Raw genomic sequence first — 21,456 nt, 5'->3', positions numbered from 1 at the left:
AAACTACGACAATATTAAGTATAATTAAAAGTTGAAATTTTTGTTACTATTTTAAAATTTTCAAGTGAAGCATACACTTAAATAAATACACACTTGCACGGTGTCCTAAATAAGAAGAAAATATTTCATTTGAAAAATAAAAATAAAATGTTTTAAAATACGGGAAATTCAAGACAAAAAATAGATTAAGATATGAATCACAACTATAGATCCTTCATTGAATGGTAAGGATTTGAACAGAATTGCATCATAACAAAAGAGACTCTTAGTTCTAACATCATCTCGTCTAACAAGATTTGCAAACCCATTTAACTAGTATTGATTTTCTAATTGATGAAGCAACTCGTCCGATGCAGTCCGGCCCACAAACAATCAAAAAGATGGTGTAGCAGCTGAATCATAGGTGCCTATATGCAGTGAGCATAGTTTCCCAATTATCGGCAACGATGCATATAGGAGAATATAACAGAAATGATCATAATGATCGAGGCATGGTATTTGGGTTAGAGATTTAGGAGAAAATAGAGCAGGTTTAAAAGCAAAGCACAAATAGAAAACATGAGAAAAACTTCCCCTCCATTTCCTTTATTTTTCTTTCCATCCTCCAATCAATCCAAAATCACTACAAGACGGCCCTGGTTAGAACAATGCCTGAAAGGACTCCAACGGTTTCAGCAATGTTACTAGCATTTATAAACTATGATTCTTCTCAACAGCTACAAATTTATTGGCAGGTACATCAGGTAATAGTTTTCTGATTGTACATTATAACGAAAACTGACACCAGGCAATAGTTTTCTGATTTTACATCTTTTTCATGCACATTATGAGGCACAACTAACATTGACAAACTAGCGCTTTCCGCCATTTTCTGAACAAATAATAGGGTTCTTGATGGACCATGGTCCCCCCGCCATAACAGCCTCGATTTCACTTGTCTCTCTTGGAACTTTGGTCATGTTCACGCAGCCATTGGCAGTAACACGCTAAAATTTTGAAAAAGGAAAACAGAATGCAAGTTATAAAAGAAAAATATGCATTAAACAATAACGAGGAACAAGAACATGATTACGCCAGTGTATTACAAACTGAATGAAGATAATAGCATGAGAACAGTGACCGCGGGTTGCAAGAATATCAATTCTATCCAAATCCATGGTCTTATTCTTAAGTTATGTATAGATTTCATGCTAGAGTTTTTGGATGGAGGAGGAGCTGGAGAAGCACATTTCTAAGTGAGCTTTCCCAAGCATTTCAGAGTTCAAAATGGACATAACAAAACAAACTTAAAATATCATGATATTGCGAGATCATGGACATGAACCATCATTATTTTGCAAAACTGGATGTGAAGGAATGAAAAGATTTATCTAGGGTTAGGTGATGGAAAGAGGTTTAGTATATAAGCACCAAATAAATAGTATTGCAAGATCATGGACATGAACATCATTATTTTGCAAAAATGAATGTCAAGGAATGAAATCTAGGGTTAGGTGATGGAAAGAGGTTTAGTATAGAAGTACCAAATCACTTTCGATTCGAACTCCACCAAAACCTTTAAATCTATTAATCTCTTCAGGGACAAAAAACTTTGAAGTGTTTGAACTTTCCATTGCCGGAACCAGCAAAGCATCAATGAAGTAGCATCCAGGCTCCACTGTTATCACCTGCAATAAAAGCCATCAATTTCATTATGTCTTCCAACTTAAACCTTAATTGCAAATTTGCAAGTATGCGATAGATCTACCACATTCTCTATTTTACTTTTGTTAAAATAGTGACAGGAAAATCTTAATACAACACACTCTAATGGAGACATTTTTATATTTTTCAAATGAAAATTTCCAAATATATACATATAGGACTGGTAGTCATGCTACTTTTTACCTTTCTAAGACTGATTAATTCTGCAAGCACAGCTCAATATTCTTTTTTATTTCTTTTATTTTAAACATCAGTGAGATGGCATCAAAGTATTATGCATTGGATCAGATGGAACTACAATTCAGTATATTACTATATTCATTATCAATAACTCATTGAGGACACAATTACTTTATATCTAAATGGAACTTCTTTGTCCATAAAAGAACAATAATATGAAAAGAAAATTAATTCATAGAATCAATTTTTTATGTTTACTTAAGAATTTGACCATAAAGCTATATAGATATATTGTCTGTAAAAGATTTGCCAGCCAAAATCACACTAATAGCATTAAACACACCCAAACAAGCACAGCAAAATTTGTCTGCAGAGGTGTTTATGTTAGTACATGCATAGCAAAAAAAACTCAGATTGCCTAGTATTCCACCAATTCATAACCCAAAATTCCATTATTCTCAACTGATTCGCTTTCTAACAGAAAATTTTAAGGCCATATTATAGGAAAATATGTCCTATAGTTGAGTGGTCTCAAGAATAATAGGAATAATGAATTCATTTAAAAGGCTACAGAGGTGCTTTATTCAATATAAATGTCCTAATATTGCCATGCCTAAAAATAAAAAAACAGCAATACACAATTCAAAAAACTACAAAATATGAGCAGTATCATAGCCCCACCCCCAAAAAAAAAATCTTCATTTCAAGTTTATTTTAGAAGATGTAAACAATCAAATTGTGAACAGCAAGCATGAGGCAGTTGAAAATCTAACAGGAACCACAAAGTTTTAAATGTTAATTTCAGGATATTAATTAATAGGAGATGGAACACATGTATTTTCACTAGTGTATAAGAAAAAAAACACAGGAATATAATATTCGTTCCAATATAACAAAACATGATCAATTTTACAAATAAAACAGACAAGTTTTTCAGTAAAAAAATCTATTACAAACCATTCTCTCCTGGAGTTCTCTACTTGTACGTAAAGCCTTTAACCCAGGTTCTCCGGGTCTCTTCGCTCCCTGAATATCGTTATAATTTCCAGTCACATCATTGATATGAAGATACTAATGTTATTGACATGCATAATTCTCCCTAACACAAGAAAAAACAGAAAGATATTATTTAATCACAATGACCTTTAAGAAGCCCCCAGGATCATGAGTATCGAGTCCCAAGAAGTGACCCAGACCATGGGGCATGAAAACAGCCCCTAATCTCTCCACCATCATATCATCAACATCACTAGAGCCAAAAATACAAATTAATAAATAAAAATAATATTCCCTCTTATTTGGGAAAAAAGTTGCAAGTAGAGAAATATTGAGAAAATAGAAAATACCCAACAAGGAGGCCCCCTTTCTTCAATGCCTCAAGAATAGTTATCTCTGCCTTTCTGATATATATTAGCGAGAAAATCAGAATGAGGATGTTGTGCCAAAAGAAAAGAATAAAAATAAAATAAAAGGAGGAAACTAAAAAAAGATGCACAACTGCAGCCTGAGAAAGTTCTTGTGACCCACTGACATCATAAATATAGCATCTACCAGTTAATAAAATATTATTATTAACCCCAAGGGGTTAGCTCAGGTGGGCAAGAACTTGGCCCTGGTGCCTCAGGAAGCATCAAGTCTAAGGTTCGATTCCTCTTGGGTGCAAACAATTACTTGTGGGGATGTGTGTTGAGTATCAACTAGGAAAAAATAAATAAATAAACAAATAAATAATATATTATTATTTTCTGATTCAGTGAAATGCCTTAGGCACAATTGGATCATGAAATTGGGACAAGAATGAGGGGACACAACTAGAATTAAGCCCTCAAATTCCAATTCAGATGATTATTAATTGAACTAAAAAAATTAAAGTCTGCACCACAATTCCATAAATGTGAGCTGGCCTTCCTCAATGTTTGAAGGTATGGATTGGATGTTGCAATCCATGGGGCCTAGAATTAGGAGAAAGCCCTAGCAGTGAGAAGGCATGCAACTCTCTCTCTCTCATTATTCCTTTTTCAAATTTTCTCTTACCTATTCCTGATTCCACTATCAACTAGTTAAATTAGGAAAAGATATTCTTAGATCACGAGAAAGCAAGAAAAGTGCCATGCTAATGAGCAACCGATGAATGCCCTGAACAGTCTTCAGTTTTTTGTACTTTATAAGATTTTTCTTAATTCGACTGTCCACACACTCCTCTTCGCTCCTCCTCCTTGTTCATCTTTGTTCTTTTCTTTTACGTTTTCTTTTCTTCTTTTATTAATATTTTAATAGTTTTCACCAAAAATAAAAAAATAAAAATTACACCCTCTTTCAATTCTAGTTCCTGTAAGAATTGAATTTGAAATTGCAATTCTGAGACCTAAATACGATTCCATGTGCCACTAAGACCCTTTGTTCAGTCAGAAATACTAATAATTTTCTAATGGGATCACATAATTGTGATTCGGAAATGAAATTATGGATAAATGTCAATGACGTGATACGTGCAGAATAATTCCCTTGAGGTTCCAAAACCCACATTTAATGGACATGAAGGAAACATCATACTACAGTCTAGGCAACGATATAAGTGTGAAACCACCTCCATTTTTTTCATGGTACCGAACTCTTGTTAAATTATATAACTTCATCTTGTTGATCGTAATGTGATTTCTTTCATTTATTTATGGTCAAGCCAACTACCAACAAAATGCAGTTTAAATTCAATTCTAATACCCTGTGGCTGGCTTTATCGTTTTGCCATTTATTCTTGTAGGTTCATCTTGTCAATCTTAATGTGAATTCTTTCATATATTTATGGTCAAGCCAACAACCAACAAAATTCAGTTTAAATTCAATCCTAATACCCCATGATTGGCTTTATTGTTTTGCTGTTTATCCTTGTAGTATCGACAGGAGGCAGTTGGCAGAGGAAGTGATGATCTGACATGGATTCCCTCCTCCCATGGTCGCTTTGAAGTTCGATCCTTATTCTTATGTCTTTCTAATTTTGATATCGTTGATTTTCCATGGAAGACCATCTGGCGCTCTATGGCTCCAACTAGTTAACTGGTGTTGCCAGTGCAAACAAGATGGTGAGTCAATTGATCATATTCTCATGCATTGTCCCGTGGCGAGAGACTGTTGGAATCTTATCTTTGGCTTGTTTGGTATGCATTGGGTTATGCCTCGTTATCCTAAGGATTTGATTCATGTTTGGAGAGGATGCCACGTGAGAAGTGATGTTCACGATTTTTGGAGAGTTGTACCACATTATGTTTGGTGGTACTTATGGAAGGAGAGGAATAGTAGAATGTTCGAAGGGAAAGAGTTGTCTACGGCGATTTTGAAACTTTACATCATTCGCTCTATTTTCAGTTACATGAAGAGGAAGTCATGTTCCTCTTAAGATGTTTTAATCATTTTTTCGGATTCTTTGGGGCCTTAAAACCCCGGTTCCACTTTTGTATAAGGGATGCGTTCCCCTCTTGAACGCCTTTTTTTATTCAATTATTACTTATCAATATATATATATATATATATATGTCTACACAGTTAGGAGATGTCGGCACATATAAGTGCCATCAAACCTCCCCCCGGCGGGCAATGTGGGACATCTTTTTTTTCCTAAATGGCAGGCAATGTGGGACATCACAATCCCAAGCCCAAAAGCCTAGGCACATGACATGAGAAGAGAGAGAACATTAAATTGGAAGAAAACGTCTCTGATATTATTATATTCTATTTTATTATTACTATTATAATTTTTTTTAGGCTTGTACTTTAGTGGATAGAAATAATTAAAACCTAAAAAGTATATAAGTAGGCACGTCATGCCCTTAAATGATTCCTAACTTGGTACCCTTTTTAATATAAATTTTTAGAAAAAAAAAAAAAAAAACAGTACATAAGACATGCATCCCTCCATGCGCATTGCATATATAAGTTGATGACATGCCCATGGGACACTCTCCCACGAAGGTTTTAACCCACATGAAGTCAAATGATATATTAGTATCTTGAAACTTGCATTTGTAACATGAATAATATTATATGAAGTACCTGTGGAAAAAGATTTCTACTCAAACTTATTATAACCACATAATTCGCACATGTTTTATGTCTAGAGACTTCTATAGTAGCATAATGGTCAATCCCTGAAGGTAGTGAAAAACTTTGGGAACCGTTCTTTCAATAATAGATAACACAAGGGAAAGTGCGAAACATAATTGTTGACATCTTATACTGTTCCTTGTCAACAAGACACAAGTGAGCAGAACCAAAACAGGTCAGTAAGAAAACAAAATGGTTGACAATATGGTTCTTGAACCACCTGGGAGCAATTCCTCCTTCGCAAAGTCATAATATTATTCAATAATCCAAAGCGGACTTGGTTGAATACATCGTAGCCTTTCTATACGTAAAACATAAATAAAAAATGAAGTACTAATATACTCCAAAAATTGAAACATTACTAAAAGTAACCATAAGCATTAATAAATACCCTAATTTACTAAAATCCCTAATTCTATCTTTCTTTTCCCCCTCTCCAATCGTAAGTGCAGGTCATATGTGATTCAATTGATGGGGAAGAGGAAAAGAGAGCATTAGGATTTTTTGTAAATTAGGGCTAAATTATTATGTTCCTTGTTATTTTTGGCAATGTTGTATTTTTAGGGTTATTTTAGTATTGTATATTAGGGGTTGTTTAATGTTTTGCCTATATAAAGGCTTCTTTGTAAACAAAGAATTTAGCTTTGGAATATTGATTTATATTTGTGAGTTTGCGAACTCCCTTCGTGTCTCTTCTCCTTGCTCTCTTAATCCTTAAAACACGGCACGACCCAGGAGCTAGAACCACATATGATCCGCACTTACCAAAGGGGAAAAGAAAGATATAATTAGGGATTTTAGTAAATTAGGGTTTTTATTTATGCTTATGGTTACTTTTAGTAATGTTTTAATTTTAGGAGTATTGTAGTACTTCATTTTTTTAGGATTTGTTTATGTTTTGCCTATGTAGACTACAATGTAATCAACCAAGTCAGCTTTAGATATTAAAACAATAACTTGAGTTTGCTCTTCCTCTGTGTTTTCTCCCTCTTGGTTCTTGCTTTTCTCAATCCGTCAATCTCTCTAACCTACCTCATTCAATCTGTCTTCTCACCTCCTTTGTCTAGCCTGATTTCATCTTCTCATTCTAATCCAACTATAGATGAAGGAGGTTAGAAGACAGATTGAATGAGGTGGGTTAGAGAGACTGAGGGATCAAGAAAAGCAAGAACAAAGAGGGAGAAAACACAAAGGAAGAGAGTTCGCAAACTCACGATATTATTCAATAATCCAAAACTAACTTGGTTGAGTATATCGTTGCTTTATTATGTAGGAAAAACATAAACAAACCCTAAAACAATGAAGTACTAATTTATCCCTAAAATTAAAACATTACTGAAGTAACCATAAGCATAAATAAAAACCCTAATTTACTACAATCCCGAATTCTATCTTTCTATTCCCCTTCTCGAATGGTAAGTGCGGGTCATATGTGGTTCTAGCTCTTGGGTCGTGCCTTGTTCTCCTCACCAGCTTATATACAATATTTGCATGGAGTGGTGCATATCTTATGTTCTAATTTTTATTTTTATTTTTAAAAAGGGCACCAAGTCAGGAAACAATTAAGTCCATGGGGTCATATGTGGTTCTAGCTCTTAGATCGTGCCTTGTTCTCCATCACCAGCTTATGTACACTGTGCATGGAGTGATGCATGTCTTCTGTTGTTGTTTTTTTAAAAAAAAAATAAAAATAAAAATAAAAAAAAGGGGGTACCAGCCACCAGGTCAGGAAACAATTAAGTGCATGCGTGCCTACATGTATACTTTCTAGGTTTTCATTAGTTCAATCCGTTAAAGTACACGTATGTATATAAAAAAAATTATAATAGTAATAATAAAATATAATATAATAATATCACAATAGTTTTCATCAAATTTTATTTTTTTCTCTCCTCTCATGTCATGAGCCCGGGTTTTTGAGTTCGGGGCGTGACAGCACCTCCCACATCACCTCGGGGGAGAGGTTTGATGAAACTTAATGTGTGGAGTCCGTGAACATCTCTCAAACTGTGTAGACGCATTTTAAAAACCAAGAGCACAAAGTGTGCAAGGCGGGCAATATCTACACAGGTTGGGTGGGTCGTGACAGCTGCTTTGTCCTTTCTCCTTTCGTATATTTTTTGGGCGGCTAAAACAATTACAGATTGCTTTTATATAAAATTCCATTAAATGTATAACTTGTTATATCAAGGACTATCAACTCAAATAACAGCTATTGGTCTATGCAGCATCTTTGAAAATACTCCATAATAAAATACTCAGTAGCATCAAAACAAAAAGAAAAGTGTACTAGCAATAACCCCATTGGAAAATTTTCACTGTCAAATCTTACTTGTGCATATCCACCCAGCTTACTCCAGGTTTCATGGAAGATACGACAGCATTATGAGCATCAAGGACAGCCTGCAAAATGAAACAAGAAAAACGAAGACTGGATAAATGACATCCTATGAGTCAATAGGACCGGAAAGATATGCACGTGTGAGACCAAATTGGCAAGCACACTAAAGTACAGAGAGAGAGAGAGGCAAGAATAACATTTGTTAATAGTTCTGGTTGAGTCACTAGAAATTAACAAAACCTCAACAAAAAAAAAAGTGATCACTTCCTTTAGAAGTGAAAAACTTACATTATATACAAGACATTGGTCACTTGTAAATTTTCCATTTACCTGCACTCACAATTAAAAGTATTTAAGAAAAATATACATTTTTAAAGCCAAAAAAATATCAAAATAAAAGTAAACTGTATACAAATATCATTTGAAATTATAAATCACAAATAACTTTAGTTCCTTATCATTTTGAAGGGATTAGAACTCCTGTTAAAATCCACAAGTTGCGTGTAACTTTTTTTTTTCTTTTTTTTTTGACAAGCACATGTAACGAATTCATGTACGAAAAAGAATATCTCATGCAACAACCTGCATTAAAAATACTCATTCTAGTTTTTCTCTTTTAGGGACACGATTTGATGCACAGTAAACTCAGGCTAATAAGCATGAGCACTTTAGTTCAAGCCTAAGAACAACCAGTTTGTAAAATAATGCCGAAGGTTAAGTTTGTGTCTAAACTACTCCCAGACTTTAATTTTCACAAAGATCCTCATATTCAGAATATCCTGTGTTTGTCAACTTAAATCAATTTATTCAAGTTTGGCATGCAATGGAAGTCCATGATCTCCTGAGATTCCAAATCAAACGGATATGAATTGGCATGAATTTCCGGGCTATGACAAAGAGTAACAAAAACATATCATACGGAGAAAAATTAGGACTCTATCAGGGTATAAACCAATCAAAAAGTTCATTTTTTCAAAGAAAACCATTACAGGCAATGTTGCATGACTTATATTACAACCAAAAACCATCATGAACATAAAAATTGTTGAAGACTTGAAGTAGATATCGTGATTGCGTATTATTTGCAATATAAGTGCATTTGTATATGGTATCTGAAACAAACATATATTAGCAAATAACAATCATAAACAAAAACAAAAAATCTAATTATGATTGAAGAATATAGCTTTAAATTCACACTAATGGAACTCATACGCAATTGGTTTTTTTCCTGCAACTTGCCTCTGTCAACTTTATAATTTCAACCACATCTTTTTTATGTGCTTCTTTGTTAACCACCTATATCATTCCAATACAAAAAGTCTGGTCGGCCATGAAACAATTTTCAAAGCATAAGCTTTGGCAATATTATAAAGAAAGTGACTGCTCTAATGGAACTCAATCCCAGCCACACACTATAATAGCACCCACTCGGGCCACTCCCCAGAAAAACCATAACAATTCACAGACACCTTCCATTTCAGGCAAGTCCTTCCAACAATGGCTCCTTGTAGGATAAAACTAGTGGCAGGAAGTGAGAAGCGTTGGAGTTTTAGAAAACAGGAGGTGAGATAACAATCTTACAGGAGATGGTGAGTTGCAGTGCCCCATTGTTGGGAATTATAAGTGAAAGTGAAAACAGAGAGGATCCTAAGAGCAAGTCAAGGGTTATCAAAATTCATGTTCACTTGTTTATGGTAAAACAATTTCAAAATATTGTTTTTTATCAATACTTCAGTTTAATATGATTATAACTCTTTTGGTAAATACTATAGGTAATAAACTTTGTTTTTAGACAAGGAGTCATTCAGAAAGAGTAGAGAGAATACAATCATAACTAAATATATAATTTCCTTGATTTTAAAATATACAGACTTATTAATGGGGTCCACAAAATGTGGTGTTGAATCTTCCTAATGCTGATGTGTCTAAATCACAATGGTGATATTATTTTTGTAATTCATTTCAATTGACAAGTACCAAGGTCATTATAGACATTCAACTCCTGCAATTGATTTCAACAACAGAAAACAGGAAGTTTAATGACTTTCATGTGAGACGAGCAAAATCAATCAGATCCACTGACAATTGACTCCCAGATGAGAGAAAATGTCACCGAAAACAACACAAGGGATATCAGTACAATCTCCACACATCATGAGGTGATGAATGTGTTGTAGGCAAACCAAAGGGGAGGTTTATATAATTTCCCCCAAAATTTAAAGATTGAAAGTTACTTTGTAAGTTCTCTTGCACTAGAATCAGGCGTACTAAGACCCATCACAAGCGGCGCACAATATTAACATACAATTCATGTTAGATGGACTGACAGACATTGGGAATTTTCAATAATACATATAAACATGTATTCATATGCAAGTTTGTGAAATCGAAAGTACAATTACAAATACTCACGGGGAAGGAACAAGTTATGTCAGAACCATAAAAATGATACTCAGCTCCCATATCTAATAATGCCATATCGCCATCTTGAAAAATCTGTAGAGCAAACAGATAACACAGAGTGAGCATGCTACAGAACTTTTCTCACATTATATGAAAGATCACTCTGAAATCTATTAGACATAGTGAGAACCAGATCCAGATTAGATTATACAATTCCCATTTTCTCAAAGGCAGCATGTTGCAGACAAGCAATAATCTTGGTGTTGCAGACAATATCTCACTAGCTAGGAATAAATTTTGACCCCTCTGAAAGCTTAAAATTTAAGAATAGTAACCATAACATACGTCACAAAAAAAATGAAGTAATGTATGCTGGACTTCAAAATATACTCCTCAAGTCATCATTGAAAAGCTTCTTCCTCATCTTTTTCCTTCTTCCCCTTTTGTGTAATGCAAGTGATGAGTAGCATAATTTATGCATGAAGCCATTATTTTCCAATAATATGACTAAGAAGAGAAGTGAAGTAGATGTTTGGAACCCTATGCGGAGTGCCAAGGCAATCAACGGCTCCAATCACCCATCCAGAGACAGTTTGTAAACACACCAAAGTTCTTACTTGTGTCCCCAGAAATGATTTTTGTAAACAAACCTAATTTATGGCCCAGGAAACTTATTGAAAATTTTAATTGGCCCGCCAATTTTTTTTTAAATCATTTATTTATTGCCTCAGAAATAGTGAATTTGGAATTAACATAACTTTTGCCGCCCAAAAATAGTGATTTTGTAAACAAATCTAATTTATGGTCCCTGAAACCGTCGTAGCTCACTCAAACATAGAAAAAAACAGAGATGAACCAGCTAGTTTTACCAAAAACACAAGAAGACTTTCTCACTACCTTTTCAACACATATTCAACAAGAACATGAAAGTCACCTATTAATGCCACAATAAAGTCCAGACACCATCTAACAAAACCACAGATTTCTGATGCATAAATCCAACCTAAATTGGGCAGAAACCTTGGAGGATAAAAGTATCAAATCTACCATACCCTGTCATTTGGAGCCGCTGCATGCCCATAGTGGAGAACGGAACTGTTCAATGAAACACCAAAACTTGTAGCTGTCAATTTTTGCAATGGAATTAAGAATCACTGAAGCTACAGCCATATTACAAGTCAAAAATTTCCATTAAAACCCACCAAATAAGAGATGGTTACAAACTCGGAGATAAATAATAAATGGAAGTATCAAGGCTCAAGGGAGAAACAAAGTGGTTCATGAAACCAATGAATTATATGTGTTGATCAACTGTTTCTTCATTTTTTAATAATTGTAAATTAACTGCAACATCTAACAGTTTAGGGAGGGAGATGGAGAGAGAGAGAGAGAGAGAGAGAGAGATAGTTCTTTCATTTTGATGAACTTTGAGATCAGAAAGCATTCTTCGGGCAGAAACTTAAAATTTCTCAAGACCATGCATCTCTCACTTCTACAAAGATGTGCTCATCTCCCTCAATTACATAAGTTGACCTATGTGTTATATCTCACACTATGAAATCATATAAATTTAGAAAATTAAGTAGTTCACCTCCAGTTGAATTCCAGTCCAACTTATCAGCTATGAAGCATGGCTACAGATACGGACACCTAAATACAACGAATCTAATAAAAATAGGGCGCGGACACAGTAGGGGTGCGTCAAAAGAGAATAATATAATGTATTGCTGCATGAACAAAAATTATTTCCACGCTGTGTCTCAACCGTGTCTAAACAAGAAAAAATTTATTCCAATTTTAGGACACTCCTAGTCATGTCGAACATTGTCCAGCCTTGTCCCATGCATGCCCGTGTTGGAAACATGTACGACACGGCCACAGTACTACTAGAATAGTGTCGGTGCTTCCTAACTTATCAGTTAGTGAGAGACTACAGACTATTTTTATTATGTTTTCCTCATACATCTTGACCTGCATAAGAATATATATCATTCTCCTCTTCATGGACTGAGGATGTTGATCAGCTACTCCACAATCTATGACGATACAAAGTTACAAATGTCTCATGAGAGAGAGAAAGAGAAAACGCACCTATTTTCACCAGTAGCACAAATGCATGTGTATGAGCAATGCCTACATCCACCGTACATGTAGGTGTGGTGAAGGAACGTGCTTTCCAACTGATATTCTTTCATGCCCACTCTTGTTTTTCTCATAACCTACTCAGAAGACAGTTGAATCAGAAAAATATATCAGTTACATGGCTTGCACTCAGACAAGTACATAATTACTCACAAAGGGGAGAGAGAGAAAGAGAGAGAGAGAGAACACAAAAGATATTATTTTTCAAGATACTCAGTCAAAAATATGTCATAAAAGAAAATAAAAAACAATTTAACAAGAAAACCAAAATTCAGTTTTAGAAATTAGGGTGTGTTTGGGTCAGTTTTCTGATAATAGTTTCCAAGAGCTCAGAAAATAAAATACTGTATTCAGAGAACTTTTTAAAAATTTGTTCTTTAAAAGAAGTCTTTTTAACTGATTGTTCAGAAAACTATCAAGGAGGCTTAACAAACTACCCAACACAAAAGCTAAATTTGGAACGCGGTTTTACAGACACACTCACACACATATGTACATGTATACACATACATTTTGTACATCAATGTATACCCTAATAATTTTGTAAAAATAGACAAATAATGATATACAAGCTACCAATAGTTGTGAAGGCTAAATAACCTAATGATACACAATACAAATATGATTCAATAATGATATATAAGGTACCAATAGTTGTGAATAAGATTCAATAATGATATATAAGCTACCAATAGCTGTGAATAAGATTCAACTAAATAACCTAATGATACACAATACAAATAAGATTCAATAAATACCAAGCTACCAATAATGTATGTATATCAATAGTTGTGAACTTGTGAATAAGATTCACATAGTATAAAAAGACAAATAATGATACATAAGCTACCAATAGTGTGAAAACTAAATGGCCTGAGCAAGCAATCATGAAGGAACCTTCCAAGAACAAAATGCAAAGAAATAAAATTTTATGGCAAGCACACTTAGGTGAGATAGCAGGAGAATGCTCACCTGAACATGAGCTTCGGAACTTATATCATTGGCAAACTGGATCAGAGAAAGCTCCAGATCCGACTTGAAAACACGGCATTCAGTTAAAAGGGGATGCAACGTATTTAGATCCATCTCAAACTTCTCAATCCCCTAAACAAATATTAAAAATGGATTATTCTAATATTTTCATTAAGATAACATGGAGTTTAAATATATTTGCATCAAAATTCAGAAAGCTTCTCTAAGCATCTATATCTATATATCAATCTGAAATTAAGTATTGACATTATAAAAGAGAAGGAAACACAAAAAAAAAAAAAAAATGATAATGCTCAATAACTCAAGAAAATCAGCAAAATCAATGATGGAACAAGTGTCTCTAATCGCAAGTTATTTAACAGCATCAATTGTTGTAGGGATTAATTCATGGAATCGTTCCAAATCAAAACAAATTGCACTAATGCGTTGTGTGTTTGGTTGATTATGGAAGGGATGCCATTGGTCACAAATATTAGCCACATGTCACTCAATGACAAATGAGTGACAAAGACACTAAAGCTTTGAGCTCCACGCCACTCATGAAAACTTTTTGGTCTTATCGAAGTCTAATTGTTGGAGTCATTCTTTCTTATAAATTTTTATTGTAGAAGTTTCTATTCTATTGGAATTTCTATGTTCCAGGAGCTCTTTTTCCCCAGTTCCTACTTTGAATCAGAGAATCTTATGAGGCTAACACTAATGTACTGTTACATATACTTAAAACTATCTATATGTGTGGAAGTTGAGTCCTATTTGATTGCAATATCAGTTAACCTAAATTTCTGAAAGTCTCCAATCCCCTAGGAAGCTCTTTGAAGTGACGAGGTCTACAGTACCAAAGTAAGAGTAGAGTCAACAGATGTAGATTTATGGAGTTTAATTGATTAACACTGGCGGTTTTTTCTCTATTTTCTCTCTGGCAACCTTCTTCTACCAATTCTTGTCTTCTTTCAATTTCTTAAAGCTTTCCAGAAATTTCAGTAAACTAGTTCTAGGAATGCAGCAATTTATAATCATTAAGTGGCAACTTATAGCAGTTAAAACTATTCTAGCCCAAGTACCCAATTCCATCCTAAAGCCATTATACAAACCTTTCATCTTCACAACTAAAACATAAACCATTCTACGTTTTAACTCTCAACCACCTGATAAGTGATTGCAGACGGCATTACCCAATAATCCAGGATTCTGAAAAAAGAGAAACGAATGAAAAATGGTCTGTCCACTTGCCACGAAGTCCAGTAATTAAAAAGGCCTGTTCACTTATCATTTAAGAATTATTCAACTAACGTAACACCGTATTAATGATAAGAAATCATCATCAAAGAGTCATAAAATCAAAATGCAAGAACGAAACATAAAAATAACATCAATCCTACCATTTAATCATCATTTAGATAATCAACTTGATAAAATAGTAACACGAGTCATCACAAAGCACAACCCAGTTTTTTTTTGCTAGAATTCATCTGCTCTATGTTACATGGACTCTTCAAAAGTATAGGTGAAGTACCTATGTCGAACACAATACTCGGAAATGCGTATGGGATGAGTGTCCGACACTTATGGTTGGACATGCACCTTTAAAAAACACATCAAGTAATTCAATTTTATTATATTATTGCTTCAAAAAGAATGAAATGCTTATATTAGACATTATGTTACATAAAGACATTATTTTACTCTACAAAATAAAATAAAAATATTAAATAATAATAATATTTAGTAGTGTCAATGTGTCCTTCTGTTTGGTGATTTGGCACATCTGACGTGTGGATGCGTACCCGTACGCGACACGTACCCAAGTCCAGTTAACAAAGCCTATGATAACCAAACTTAATCTGATCAAATGCAAACTTAAATTGATCAATCATAGATATAAAATACATGGCTAGATTAGTAGATTCCTAAGTCAAGAAGCCTCAATTACGATTTCATAAAACCAAACTATTCGAATTTTTATATAACCCAATTACGTTTCATAAACCCTAAATATTCTGATTTTTAAATAATCTTAATTGTGAAGTCAAAAATTCCTATTGATTCAAATAATCTAAAAAGCCCAAAATATTTTTAACTAATAACAAAATTTCAAATTCATAAAACTCGAATTCTTTCAAACATAATCGGAAGTTCTAAAATTTAGTATTTCCAAATACTAAAGGGTTTAAAATCTGTAAATTGTAATAATAATTTTTATAAAAAAGTAAACGATGTTCTCAAAGAAAAAAGAAAAAAGAATTGGGCTCAGCATACAGTTTTGAGTCTTCCCTGTCCTCTCTCTCTCTCTTTCTCTTCCCATTTCAATCTCTAAGTTTGTTTCACCATTCACAGACCCATCATCTCTTCTTTTCCAAATACGAAAAAATAAATAAAGTTTATATTTTTCAAATTTTGTCCCCCATGTTCTTTGGAAAATTCTAAAAATAATCTCATAATTTATACCGTGCCCCTCCTTTCTTCCAAACTTTTTCAAAAATTCCTCAAGTTGTCCACCAGGTGTATCTTCGTGTATCAGCCATCTGTATACCTTATTCCTTTTTCAAAAATAATAATAATAATAATACATGCTTTTGACATTTCTAACACATGCAAGGGAATTTCTTATGTGTACCCATGATAGACAGATGTGCCTTTTACACATGTTCTGCTTCCCAAGGCTTCATCCATTCAAGTTAACAGAGCACACCATGCAGAAGTTATTGTAGATTTCTAATCCAAAACCAATCATATAGATCAAATCACATTTAAAATAAATATATTCCTACTTACAAAGGGATATATTGACCGAGTCAGTGTAGATTTCTCATATAAGTTGTGTGGGTGCATGCAAAAATGCCACGATGTCATCTTTAAAGGGATATATATAATCCTGTATATTATATATATATATATTCATTCATTCATTCATTCTTGAGTCATCACACACAGTAGTAGGTAATGATAAAAACATCCAAAATCATGTCTATAAACCTCTAGCTATTGTAGTACCGCACAGGTAATGAACCTGAAAGTTGAATAATGCCTTAAGCAGTAATATTTTTTTTATTGGTAAGTGAGTTAAGCAGCAATCATATCCCTGTGGAAACACTAAAAATGCATACACATTGGTATGAGTGAGAGGAAGTAAGAGATGTAGAACCTCAAACTCTGCTGGTTTTGAGAAATTATTGCTGTCAGTGTTGAGCCCATGCAAGAGAAACAATAAAGGTTTTTCTGAGCTGTGGTACTGATCATGCAAAACTTTTACAATTTCATCAGTATAGAAAACCTTGCTAACCATATATCTTTCCTGCAAAAGGAGGATGCAGACAGGAGCAAATTATTAATTTAATGTGAATTGCATGTTGACACAGTAAACTCACTGTCAAAGCAGGGTCACCTTAAAATAGGATAATGGCTTTATTTCTCCCAACCAAACAGCATATTCAGCAGATAGCCTGGGAGCAAACAGAATAGATTCCCCTGTCGCCACATCCTTCAAGAAAAAAGATAACAGAAGTTTTATAATAGATTATATTTGCTACAACTTGAAGTAAGTACTAGATTCAACTAACAAGTTTATTAATTTTCAAGAAACTATTTACAACCTGTGAAGTATGCACAAAAAAAATGGGACAAAAGCATGGCATAGGACACGTTGACAAGATAAATTCTAAAAGGAGTAGACACAAACACAATAAGAACACTGAAATCTTTTTTAAGGAAAAAAAATATATATATTCTTGTATAATTATGTGCAAAACAATAACATGTACAATTAAGTAGTAACAGATAAGACAAGTGAAGGCACCTAGTCTTCAGTAAACACATGGCAATGAGACTCATGACATATTAGCATCCAATTGATCCTATGTGGCAATTCTATACATGATAATGGGTCTCGAGACATCCAATGGAACTTTATCAAACCCCGTCCTCTTAACATGTATGGAGAATCTATTCTACTGACAAACCACGCGGAGATTTTCGCGGAAAGTGACGCCCTGACCGAGCCACCTAAGTTAGTGGCAGAACTAAGGGAACTCACACATACCTCATAATGTCACTTCGTGGAACCCTAGACGCGTTTGGCTAGGAGTTCAGGAATTGTTGAGGAACGCCCATTCCGTAGGAGTGTTCCTTGACCAGGTACACCAAAGAGCACACTGAGGAGCTCAATTCCTCGAGGTTACCCTATGTATTTCACACAGACCATTCCTTTCTTTTACTACTATTCCCTCTCTATCTTTTGTCCCATTGCACCATTATGATCACATTAATATAATTATATATACAACTATTATATATATAATTTGGGCCCCTGACAACATCCAATGGTTATTGACCATTTTCACCACTATATAAAACGCACCAAGCCCAAAGGGGATTGAACCATCCTCTCTCTCTCTCTCTTCAAGGAAGTTTGAGGAACTGTCTCACTAGTTGCTGTCTTCTTCTTTTCTCTTCGAACCTGCCTAGACTTCCAACTAGGCCAACCACCTTGGACCCTCTTGTCATACATCAACATGTTGCTAGCAATGCCTAGATCCTATTTGACAACAAGACAAAACCCCACATCTACAACAAACAAATGCAATATTCTGTGGCGATAATATGTAACTTGTAGCTTAAGAATCATTATAACTATTAACCATGTTTCTTTCGAAACACTATCAAATTTTTGCCATGTGCTGACACATATAAGAGAAGTATGTACTTCGATAGTTATATTGCTTCGTCATCAAACAAAACATCAGCATAACATATTAGCACTCGCTATGCTAAGGCTTGACACAAAAATTTAAAATGGATAACATTTGAAAACACCTAAAGGCAAACATGTCTTTACATATCAAAAACAACCATGAGGATGTAATGAAGGAAACTTACAATGGCTCCATAAAAACTGGGCTCTCTTACTCCAAACAAATAAGCGAAATAGCTCTCCTGCCTATAAACCAAGTTAGCCACCAATAGTAATATATTAATCACAAGTCGCAGATGCCAACCAAAAATAGCCAAGGATCAATAGAAAGCATCCGTCATAAATACAGCAATGTTTCATGAAAAATGTCCCTCTTAAAGCCAATTAAGACAGAAAAAATAAAATAAAAAACTTATCAAAAAAAAAATTAAAAAATTAAAAAATAAAAGGGAGTTATAATCATAAATGCAAGCATTTTATTTGAATGATAAAAAAGAGCATCTCTCTTAAAATTTGTTCCCAATGAAGAAAAGACACCATGAACCATCTTTTAAGGGCTACCCTAAATTTGTCCGTGTCAACAAACAATTCCAAATGCTTCTATCATTTGGGAAAGACCTGGACAGAGAGATAACACCAAACCACATGGTATATAAACAGAGCGCCAAGTACCATTCACAATGTTAAACTAGTATATTAGTTAGTTACATTGCGAATATGAATGAAAGTTTTCAAACACCATAATATTTTGATGTCTTCTTAATGATTGAACCTCCCAGCATGATCAAATAATCTAGCAGTGTAGAGCAATTGATAAAGAATGAAATGGATAAAACATTTGATTCCCTAGTGTCTCGCAACATCAACAAAAGGAAAGCAATTCTCTCATACTATGTTCGTATCTATACCTGTATAGGTCTTCTACATGCAGACATACAAATATATGTGTGTGAGATAGATTACCTGAAGAGTTCGGCATGATCGGTGCAATAGCGATTTTGTTCCTCGCCGCCCTGGAAATGGATTGTAGAATGACTTAAAAGATGAGAGAGTAATATGAATAAGAAGAGAGTTTGAAGTGCGAAATGTTACCTGGAGAAGTACAAAACCTTGGAGAGGACGAGACGAGTGACAGAGATGTTCGCGTAGATACTTGATGAGTTTCGATCGATTGATTTCGTGGAGCTCCATTGGAATTTCAGGAGGGGAGAGAGAGGACGGCGAAGAAGCCATCGCAGTGGCTTCTCTAGGTTTTGCCATTTACACTACTCTACTCACTCGATGATCTGTGTATTTTATAGTAGTAAATCAAATTCAACTTAACGCGTTGTATCAGCGAATATGAGAATATATACGATTCTGATATGCAACGCGAAAGATAAAATATCAAAACACTAGGAATATAATTTAGCTAAGTCACGTCAGTATTAAAAAGAAATATAAAAATATATATATAATATTTTCTTTTTTAAAAAAATTAAAAATTAAAAACTCTTCAAAATTAGATATATACAACAATTATAAATTAAAAAAAATATATACTTAATATAAATTTTAAAATAATAAATATTTGGTTATATAAATTTTAAAATAATAAATATTTGGTTTATACAAAATATAATAATCTGTATTTGAATTGTTTTATGAATTTTTACTTTGTAAATTTAAATTTATAAAACACGGAGACAAGTAATTTTCGGTTTGTAATTATTTTCTTTTTGCTCACTCCATTCAATTTTAAAGAGTTTTTAGTTTCGTATTTGTGACAGGAAAGAGAAAGCATCATTTTTTTTCTTTTCATTTATACCATGAAATAGATGACTATTTCTTTTTTTAATTATGACGTGGTTAGCCAAATCAGATTCGGAGAGTTTTCACATTTTCTTTTTCGAATTGCTTTAAAAATATTTCAAAAAAATTACGAGAAAATATATTTTGTTAGTTATAGTAGAAAATAAAAACTAAAATAATTGTACTTTTCCAAACTACCCTTATTATTTCAAATATTAAATTAATAATTAAGTTTGCGTTGGATAAGAGCATGCATCAAATATTGCCATTGTTGACTTCTTGTGATAATAAAAAATAAAGAATAATCCCTGAGTTCGGAATAATCAAAGAAAATATATTTTGTTGGATAAGAACGGGGGTTATTATAATCAGAGTTTATTCTTTATTTTTTGTTTTTATTGGAAGTTACAATTTATATACTGGATTTGTGGGTTGAAACAACTTTGATGAAATAAAATAGGATTGTGATTGTTCCACCATGGTCCATTTGGTTGGATGAAAATTAATACAAAGTGAAGTGAAGAAAAAGAAAATAAATTTTCTATGATTCATTTGGTTGACATAAATTTTTTTCATGAAATTTGTGAAAAAATATCGTTTCATAGTTTGAATAGCATGAAAGTTAATAGAAAATATTGTAATTTACTGAAATTGTCAATTTCTAATTAAATATGACAATTGGTCTAAATAAATTTATATTTAATATATTTTTATTTTATAAAAAAAAAAAAAGGTAATACAAGAATCTAAATAATTAAATTTTGTGATATGTAGAGGAGGGGGGTAATTATTATACTATTGCATAAACACAATTTATTTTAGAAAAGTGAAAAGGGGGTATAATTGGAATTTCATATAGTTTTCTCAATATAACAAATTTCCTATGTTTTTTTGTAAGAAAAAATTGTGGAAAAGTTGAGTGGTTTTGAAAAAAAAAATTCACACAAAAATTTCCTTTTCTTTTCATTTTTTGCTATTTCCATCTAACCAAACTAAGCCTACAAGTTTGTTTCAATTATAATAACCATTATTGTCAATTTTTTCTCAAAACAATTCCAGCATAAAACGCAAGAAAATTGGTTTCTCACGAAAGTTATATGTTTATATTTAAAAT

General features: G+C 33.4%; 1 protein-coding gene across 1 annotated transcript; it reads right to left on the bottom strand.

Annotated features, from left to right (window-relative positions):
* Positions 1-558: 558 nt before the first annotated feature.
* On the bottom strand, positions 559-19,884 carry LOC132275902 (uncharacterized). Its single transcript, XM_059777095.1, has 16 exons — positions 19,644-19,884; positions 19,515-19,564; positions 18,737-18,797; positions 17,247-17,342; positions 17,007-17,156; positions 13,844-13,975; positions 12,821-12,948; positions 11,782-11,824; positions 10,739-10,822; positions 8,612-8,653; positions 8,315-8,385; positions 3,231-3,284; positions 3,028-3,133; positions 2,842-2,910; positions 1,524-1,667; positions 559-986 (listed from the first exon to the last, which is right to left on the bottom strand). The coding sequence occupies exons 1-16, from the start codon at positions 19,809-19,811 to the stop codon at positions 852-854; spliced, it is 1,533 nt and encodes a 510-aa protein (XP_059633078.1). The 5' UTR covers positions 19,812-19,884; the 3' UTR covers positions 559-851.
* Between the last annotated feature and the right edge of the window lie 1,572 nt (positions 19,885-21,456).

Source organism: Cornus florida, unplaced genomic scaffold, assembly GCF_030987335.1.
Source record: "Cornus florida cultivar Cherokee Brave unplaced genomic scaffold, ASM3098733v1 CherokeeBrave_3.0.0_Hap2_Chr10, whole genome shotgun sequence".
NCBI classification, from domain to species: Eukaryota; Viridiplantae; Streptophyta; class Magnoliopsida; order Cornales; family Cornaceae; genus Cornus; species Cornus florida.
This window is presented reverse-complemented; position numbering and strand designations above follow the sequence as displayed.

Excerpts from the sequence above, each read along its gene's own strand:
- LOC132275902 (XM_059777095.1), bottom strand. The coding sequence starts at position 19,811 with ATGGCAAAACCTAGAGAAGCCACTGCGATGGCTTCTTCGCCGTCCTCT. Across the intron at positions 19,565-19,643 it reads AAGGTTTTGTACTTCTCCAG|GGCGGCGAGGAACAAAATCG; the intron begins GTAACATTTCGC and ends ATCCATTTCCAG. Across the intron at positions 1,668-2,841 it reads GAGAACTCCAGGAGAGAATG|GTGATAACAGTGGAGCCTGG; the intron begins GTTTGTAATAGA and ends CTTTTATTGCAG.